This window comes from Microtus ochrogaster (genome assembly GCF_000317375.1).
Source record: "Microtus ochrogaster isolate Prairie Vole_2 chromosome 6 unlocalized genomic scaffold, MicOch1.0 chr6_random_2, whole genome shotgun sequence".
In the NCBI taxonomy this organism is placed as follows: Eukaryota; Metazoa; Chordata; class Mammalia; order Rodentia; family Cricetidae; genus Microtus; species Microtus ochrogaster.
In genome coordinates this window covers 6,118,828-6,127,810 of record NW_004949095.1, presented here as the reverse complement: position 1 = coordinate 6,127,810, position 8,983 = coordinate 6,118,828, and the positions used below count along the sequence as shown (strand labels likewise).

Sequence of the window (8,983 nt, the reverse complement as noted above, 5' to 3'; positions counted from 1 at the left end):
GTAGCTGTTCTGGTATACTATTTAAAGGAAAGATCAAAAGTTGCATAGTAACCCAAGGGTCAGTGATGAAAGACAACTTCACGCTGCACAGGGTAGAGCTCTCAAGTCAAAGAAAGACAACACAGGAATCACCCCTATGTAATCTCTAGCAAATGTATATCGGGAGGCCCCTAAGATGGGAACCACAGTCTCTCTGGCCCAGGGGAGCCACCAAGTACAGCAGGGCATCAAGATGTGGATGCTGAATGGGTCACTTCGGTGCTGAATGGAGACCATAGCCAGGATCCTGAGAATCTTTATGAAATGCTCCATCCTCGTTGACAGGCTTTAGAATATCTGTAGTCAAACAGACCCCTGGGCACACAGGACACTCTCTCTCATTCTCTGGGCTCTGGGTAGATAATGGCTGAAGTCTGACACTAGAATATACAGTCCTGGAGTCATAAGAGACCAAATTCAGAGTCTTACAGCCGTTTTAAGTGTCCCCATTGAGCCTCTGCCCACAACATTATCTCTGTGAAACAAAAGCAGCCTGGGAGCTTCAAAATTATACCAACTTGGAGAAAAGATGCTACTGGTGTGTCTTCCTCGCTGTTCTGAACATTCTGCTGTCCCCCAGTCCTGGTGGAGCATGGGTGAGGGTGGGGCTTATGATCCTGTCCTGGCGCAGAGGTCCTTGTTCTAAAGGGGTGCTGGGGAAGAGCTCCTGGTTTCCCTCAGGTCAGGACAGCCTACAGGAGGCCTAAGTTACAGCAGTGATGTCCAGCAGTGAAACCCTGCCTCAACTTCATCTTTCATAGCTATAAAATACCAGTATGTCCAGGTGTGCCTTTCGGCCATAGTCCCAGAGTTTGAGAGGCTGAGACCCGAGAACTGCCGTGAATGAGTTCAAGGTCGAGCTGGTCCACATAGTTCTGATTGTTTGAATGAGGAATGGCCCAAATAGTCTTAGGAATTTGAATACTTGGTCCCTAGTTGTTGGTGCTGTTTGGGGAGATTTGGGTGTGCAGCCTTGTTGGAGGAAGTACGCAGGCTTTGAGATTAAAAGCCTCCACCACCTCTGTTTCACCTACTTCCCTTCTTTATGTTTGCATTTGAAGATGTGAGCTCTCGGCTTCCTGCTCTAGCTGCCATGCCTTCCCACTGTGGAGGACTCACTCTGGAGCTGTAAGCCCAAATAAACTCTTCCAAAGTTGCTCTTGGGAGTAGTGTCTTATCACAGCAACAGAAAGGTAAAATAGCGAAGTCCAAGTCAGTTTGGGCTACAAAATGAGTCTCTGCCAAATAAATAAATAATAAAAATAATGAGGAGGAGGAAGAGGAGAAAGTGGAGAAGGGAGAGGAAACTAATTTATTTAGGTTTATAAACTGGTTCCCCAGCTCTTCGAGGATATACTAGTAACAATGGTGTGTTTGGGTGCACCATGAGAAAGTAGAAAGCACAGCATTGTGTGGGGGGGGGGCAGGGGGAGTTGGCTTGTTTTTCACTATAAATCCTGTTCCTACTGAGGGTGATTATTTCCTGTCTATTTGTTTGACATGTAGTCCAGTATGCCCACGTGTGCTTGGCTAGGAGGCAGCCATGTAATGTCTGCCCTGCTGAGCATTACTTGCAGCATTCGGAGGCTCTCAGGCCTGGAAGAGAAGACGTGTCCACTGTTACAGGCTATGAAACTGGTCAGCTGGAGCCAGGGTTCTTTCATTTACATGTGGGGAAATGAGGTCTGGACAGCTCAGCCCCACACCCCTCCCCTTGCCTGGACCAGCGAGAAGCATAATGTTCTCCTTTGGTAGAGGGGAGCGAGATCCAAGGCTTTCCTCGGGGAAGGGGCAGATTGGAAATCGCCAACTAGGAGCTGTAGCTACAATGGCTGCAGGTGGCTCTTGAGGAAGCTGATCCGGGAAGGACCCAGCAGCTGCACAAAGAAGAACAGGTGGGTTTGTGGGAGGTACCTGTTGTGGGCATAATCCACACATATCCTGGTTACTTCCCGTACTACTGGACTACCTATCCTCAGAATGCTCAAGCTGGCCTTTTCTGTGCCAGCTAGTAGCCCTTGAGACCAGAGGAGGAGGACATAGAATCCCCACAGAGGAGGAGAGAAATCAGGTTCCCCAACTCAGATTCTGAGTCACGTTAAGCCCCAGGAGAAGCCATGTGCCTCCAGGTTGCCATGTTAAACAAACACAACAGTTAACATCAGAATTACCTCTTGCATTTTACACACACACACACACACACACACACACACACACACACACACACAAATCTTCTTGTCTTAAGAACAATTCAGTATTCCTTCTTGTCCCAACCCTCCTCTGGTGAGATAAAAAAGCCAAGAAAAGAGATGGCGTAGAGGTGGATATGGGGGTATTAGTGAAGCAATGAGAGCCAGCAAGAAGCCAGCCATCTGGGACAGATTCTCCTGGTCAGTGGGCGAGGCCCCCTGCATCAGGAGCAAAGGCTTGGCTTCTCCCAAGATGTCTGAGCTTTCAAATAACTGACTGAGGTCCTCAGCAGCCCCAGGCTTAAGGCCTTATGGCTCTTGAACTTGGTAAGAACCTTTGGTCTCAGGAGCAACAGTAGGCAGATCCGAAGCTGTGGTGACGCTCCAGGCCAGCATATGAGTCCTGGCATTGTGACCTCAGCTGTTCCGCACACAAAGAGGCGGTCTCCCTACCATTGCCTAAGCCTGTAAGTTGCATAGGACGGTGGCTCGGTCCCAGGGGGCTGTTGTGGGGAGGTTGGGAAGTTGAAGAACACCCTGGCTCTTCCATCATGTCGGCCAACAGGGAAGAACTGAAGAAAACCAACCCGGTAAAGGAAGAATCTCACCAGGCATGCGGGGGCCTCTGTGAGCTCCTGCCAGATGAAGGCAGGACAGAGATGATATTGGAAATGACCCTGTGAACCTTCTAATTTTCTTTCTTTGTTCAGAGCCCAAAGCAGCCTCAGCCCGGCGTGGGTGTAAATAGGTGCCTGGCCTTGGGGTGGGAAGGAACGGGTCTATGATGTCTCCGCATAAGGTCCAGTGGTCTTCAAAACCCTTCCCAGTCCAGGACCCAGCCAAGGCCTGAATCTAACTGACCAGTCTAAGGCTCAAAATAACCTTGACAGATACTTTATAGATGAGGACATGGAGGCCCTGGCACTGAGAAACGTGCCCTCGTTGGTATGGCTGAAAGAGAGGGCAGGTTAGAGCCTGAGCCATTCTTGACACAGCCTTTGGGGGCTTCCTAAAAGTTGTTCCAAAGGGCTTTATCCGCGGGTTAGACACACGTACACTCCTTAGAAACGGATAGCATGGCCAGGCGCTGTGGCCAGAAGCAGACATCGTGCTGGGACCACGCGAGCCTACACTCAACTGCAGCTAGCGCGTGGTTGCTGGGGTCTCTCATGAGGATTGACTGTTATCTTCCCCCAATCCTGACAAGCGGCTAACTACACCGTGACCTTCTCTCTCTGCAGAAAAAGAACTACAAGGAAATTTGCTTGGAACTGACACAAGTAAGCTTTTTTGAAGCTATGCCTGCAGTCAGGCCTGAGATCCATAGGGAGGTCATTGGAGACAAGAGCCATTTCTTATTCTTGGTGCCAAGAACCTATCCTAGGTGCTGGGGGACACAAGAAAGATAAGGTCCTTGTTTTCATAGACCTTCACAAGTGACCAAACATAAACAACAGAGAAAGTCAGCTTTGACGCCTGCTACATGGAGAATGAAGATTAGGAGACAGGAGGGGGCGGCTGTTTTATGGTTGGGAAAGGTCTCCGCTGGAGCAGGAACACAAGGACTAGATGCTGGCAGAGCAGAGTCTGAGAAGGAACCTTCTAGCTGGAGGGGAGAAGCATCCTGAGGTAGGAATAAGCCTGGCTGTACAAGGGTCGGGGGACAAGAAGAGTTGAGGCCCTCTGAGCCAGGAGAGGTGTGAACACACTGAACCTAGAGAAAGAGAAGGGCAGAAGGGATTTCTGCATAGGCAGGGCCACCAGCTTCTCTTTGTGCCCTGTCTCCAGGGAGGGACAGAACTCAGGGTGGGCTCTCTAGCCCCGCCCACACCTATTATTTCCAGTGCCTCTAAGTTTCTGTTTCAATCCACAGGTAAATGATCACAAAGGACTTAAACAAGAAGGGCTATTCGCCAAAAAAGGGATGACCCAGGAGCTGAAGGTCAATGTCTGGGCCTAGGTGGCCAGGGTACAGATCACCTGGGAAAGGGGTGGCCAGCCAGCTAACTTCTGAGTGTGTTGGTACCCAGGGGTACCTGCGGCCGGGAGGCTTCACTTAGTCCTGGTCTTTTATTTTTAATCTGTTACTTTGAAACAATTTGACTTACCCAGGTGTTACAGAGAATGGTGTAGTGAATTCTAGCATACATTTCACCTAGATTCCTAAATGCTGGTGACTTACCACTGTTGCTTTAGTCTCTGATGCTGTCTATCTTCTTTTCTACACACTTGCACACACCAGTGTACACACACACACAAACATCACCCTGCATATCTATAGGCTCCATGCCTTTAATTCGGCCAATCTGGGATTAAAGAGATTTGATAAAGCACTAAAGACATTTTTCCATTGCTTCCAAAACAAGACAGTAGTAATCGTTTGCATAGCGTTTACACCACATGTGTATTGAAGGGGGTCCAGGAACGGTTCAAAGTCTTTGGGGGGTTGTCCACAGGATGTAGGGGTGTCAGCGTTAGCAAATTTGGATATCTGCAGGGTTCCTGTAGTTTCTCTCACTGAGGAACTGTTGTGGGTACTTCCTGGTCCCCCCTTTCCTGGATAATGGGTGGGCATCTTGTTTGTATCTCCCTTTCCGGGGTTCTTCCCTCGACCTTCATCACAGGGCCCTGTACCAATCCTCCATGGATACCCAGAATGACTGACCATGGACACTCTCTGAACTATTTCAGAGTTAAGCTTAGCCAGATCTTTAATATGTACTTCCTAAAAAAGACCATGTTCTCTTATGGTTTTTATTTTTGTTTGTTTGTTAGTGTGTGTGTGTGTGTGTGTGTGTGTGTGTGTAATTATCAAAATCGAGTCATTAACAAAACCCTTATATTGATGTCACCAGCTGTCCCATTACTAACAGCAAAATCATTTGGCCTGGGGATCTGATCCCTGACAAGTGTTTCTTCTAGCACCCCCTTCCCCACAACCCTGGCCGTTCTGTGTGTGTGTGTGTGTGTGTGTGTGTGTGTGTTTGTGTGTCTGTGTGTCTGTGTGTCTGTGTCTGTCTGTCTGTGTGTGCCTGCAGAGGCCAGGAGAGGGCCTCAGACCCCCGTGCAGCTGGAGTCAGAAGCAGTTATGAACTTCCAGATGTGGATGTTGGGAATGGAGCGCCTGTCCTCTGGAAGAGCAGCAAGCCTTCCCAACAGTTAGGACATCTCCAGCCCCATCATGTCTCTTTAGTGTGGATTACTTTTTCAACATTTATCTTATTGGATCCTGACTGTTTTGAGGATTTATTTTACTGACGGATCCTAACTCTCTACTTGTCTGCCTTTTTCAGAGTTAGGCCAGGGGTTTCGGGCAAACCTTCCGAAGCTGTGCTCTTTTCAGTGTGTCCCCCGCAGGTCTCCCAGCCCCACTGTCCCAACAGCGCCCTTTCCTTCCCTGTTTGGTAGAGCCCCATGGCCCTGCCCTTGTTGGCCATTGAGAGATGTCTCCAATGTGTTTCTCGCACATGTATTTCCTCAGAATGAGCTCAGGGAGGTGAGAGAAGAACTCAAGGAGAAGATGGAAGAGATAAAGCAGGTAACACGATAAGGTTTCATCAAGAGAGGAAAGTGGGACTTTGAGGGAAACCCTGAGGCGTCAAGGAAGTCAGGAACTGCGTGGGTGAAGTAACAAACTGGCTCACACCTGGTCTCCTACAGCGTCCCAACCCTGGGCAGCATAGAACATTAATTTCTTACTTATTCCATGTCTAAGCCCATTTCAAGCGATTAAGAATTCCCTAATGTATTAAAGTTGGGGGTGACGTTAACCTCAGCGATAAGCGTGAAGAGGAGCTGACTAGGAATTTGACGACAGTCACAGATCAACTGTATCCCCCTCATGCATCTTCCCGGAGGAGGCTGTGCAGACACAACTCTCTTGTTTCTTAGGGAACAGGGGGACTAAGCAAGGAAGAGTAATTATGGTCTGAGCCCCACATGTCAAAGCTGTTGCTAGGGATGACCTGGTAGTGGTACCCGTACCCTAGACCCTTCGTAGACTTCTCAGGAAGAAGGGCTTCCTGTAGAGTAACAATTAGCCATCCATTCCCACGATCCAGCTACCACCCTTTACTCAAAATGCCCAGAAGACCCTGTGACTGGCTTCAGGATTACACTTCAGGCCTTGTTAAATCGCACTTTTCTTCCTCACTAGATAAAGGATATAATGGACAAAGATTTTGATAAGCTTCATGAATTTGTGGAAATTATGAAGGTAAGCTTTCACTGTATGCCTTCCGTGGGTCACATGGGAAGTGATGGAAGAGACAGCCGGCCCCTGCTCTTGAGGTCCCTATCACCCACTAGACAGACTTGCAGGCAGTCTGTTAGAGGTTTAGAGGTAGGGAGAGCGAGTTAGGAGCAGAATCCTTGGAGAGAATCTGGGCCTTAGACTTGGTAAGATTATGTCGCAAGCTCAATGTGAATGTAACTGAAGGCCCAGCATGGTTCCCTTTTGGCTCAGAAAACAAGACGGATAACTGGGACCACAGAGCAGCGGTTTGCAAACATTCGTCTGTTTCAGAACGACTTGGGACAAGTCCCAGGTTCATACTCAGCTAGGGCCTGGGTCCGGCTGACTCAAAGCTTGAGAACCACCGATGCAGATGCTTAAGCAGGTGAAAGGCAGTGCCTAGAGTGTTTCCAAGAGTCCTAAGGGACACTAGGATTGCTGGGTTAAATTCATGATAACCCCACAGTTATCAAACCGGGGTAGTTAATAGTAAGCAGGGAAATGAAGGAATGTGAGGGCCCCTTTGCCAGGGATGGATGTCCTGAGAATCCCCCGGGAGCCTATTAAACATCCAAACACCCAGACTCCATACAGATCGAAGACTGAATAATAACTATTTCAAAGTGGAGTTGCTTAAGTGCTACAAATGATTTTAAAATGTATATATGTGTTTATATACATTAGGTATGTATTGAAACAGTTTCTGTGACACACATTGGCCTCCAGCTTTTGACTAATCCTGCCTCTCCCAGAGTGCTACAACTGTAGGCCACCTCCCGCTCTTGGCTTCTTCCCAAGGCATCTGGATGTGTGCTCTTAGATGCAAATCGGGTCCTAAACACTTGAACAACATTCATCAGCCTCAGGTGGATGAGATCAGAGAGGTCTGTCACACTGGCCCCTTTAACCAAGGCTTCCCTCAGAGAAAATAAGCCAGAAACTTTGCGAGTGAGGGCCCAGCCCCAGCGACTTATAAATTTCCCCATGGGGTTCTAGTAGACACTTAAGGCTGACAACCATATGTCCATTGAGTTTTAAATTTGATAAAGGTGATTTGGGGGGGTACTAGGGATTGGATCCCAGGGTCTCACATTGCTAGGCAGCCTCTCAACCACTGAACTGGATCCAGCCCTGTGATAAAAGGTGGTTTTAAATATCAGAAGAAACGGGTTATGTAATAATAGAAGACCATTGCTCGACTCTGTGAGGAAAAATCAGTTCATTAGCTCTGAAAGCATAAGTGGTCTATAACATGAACTTGAGAAATAAAAACCAGTAAGGAAAAGTTATAAATATAAATATAATGGCCAAATTTCAAAGTATTGATGTATTTGCCTATATGAATGTTTTAAAAAAGAATTAAGATGGAAAAATTCCATATGCAGAATTTAAAAGCAATTTGAGGAAATCGTTTTCCATAACTGTGATAAGGGACAAAGGGTTTATAATCCACAAAATATAGATCTCACACAAAACAATTGGAAATAAATGAGAAAATGGGCAAGGGCATGATGAACAGGCCAGAGAGAACAGACAAAGACAGAGAGCACAACGGCTTTACAACAGTGTAACTGTGCAGCTAAACAACAACAGTGTAACTGTGCAGCTAAACAACAACAGTGTAACTGTGCAGCTAAACAACACAAGTTGGGGCCCGAGAGACAACTGAGCAGCTCAGAGTGCATGCTGCTCCTGCAGTGAACCCCAGTTTAGTTCCCAGCACCCACACTGGGGGGGGGTCACAACTTCCCATAATTCCAGCTCCAGGGGATCTGATGCCTCTGTCCCTGGAAGGCAGCTGGACTCAAGTGCACACACCCAGGCACACACACACCACACAGCATCTATCTTTAAGTAATGTAACTGTCACACCCAAATATTGGGCTTATTACAATGAGCTACTGATCAGAGTACTAATTCATACAAAATCAGAATATTAGAAAACAGGCATTCTCAAGATTTATCCCATGAGAATATTAAACTGTCAACATGACTGAGTATAAACTATTTTCATTTCAGAATTATTTATAATAGCAAACATTTGGGGATAGCCACAATTTCCAACAATAGAGAAGTAACTAAATTATGGTTTTTCCATATATTAATATTAGGGCTTATAAAAAATGCTTAATGTAAATATCTAGGAAAAGGATTGGAAAATAGATGCACCAAAAAGGCAGATAGCAGTCTTGTTTTTAAATATTCTCCTGCTTTATCCGGCTTTTTTTGCAAAGGGCATGTACTATTTCTATATTAACATGCAACCACCATAAGCATTTTATTAGTGGCCACTCTGGGTATGGAGAGACACAAAGAAAGCTATTTCAGGCAGGGAACAGCTTGGGCACAGCAGGAGGATGGCTGTGTTTCCCAGTCATGGGGGAGACAAGCCATGGAGTGAGGTCATCTGGGGGAAACAGAAATAAAACTGCATGGGCACACCGTGGATACTGATGGGCTTTGAGAAACAGCTGACAAGTTGGGACTTGCCTCTCTAAGCAGCAAGCAGTCTCTGGAGCTT

The 8,983-nt window shown here is 47.1% G+C and overlaps 1 protein-coding gene across 2 annotated transcripts in view; it reads left to right on the top strand.

Moving 5' to 3' along the window:
- The first annotated feature begins 2,779 nt into the window (after window positions 1-2,779).
- Tex35 (testis expressed 35) overlaps window positions 2,780-8,983 on the top strand; it is a 9,692-nt gene continuing 3,488 nt past the window's right edge. For both annotated transcript variants that reach the window (XM_005363924.2, XM_005363923.2), the window contains exons 1-5: window positions 2,780-2,818; window positions 3,470-3,508; window positions 4,102-4,170; window positions 5,710-5,766; window positions 6,385-6,444. In XM_005363924.2, the coding sequence (XP_005363981.1) occupies window positions 2,780-2,818; window positions 3,470-3,508; window positions 4,102-4,170; window positions 5,710-5,766; window positions 6,385-6,444 (264 nt within the window). The remainder of the gene's footprint in view (window positions 2,819-3,469; window positions 3,509-4,101; window positions 4,171-5,709; window positions 5,767-6,384; window positions 6,445-8,983) is intronic.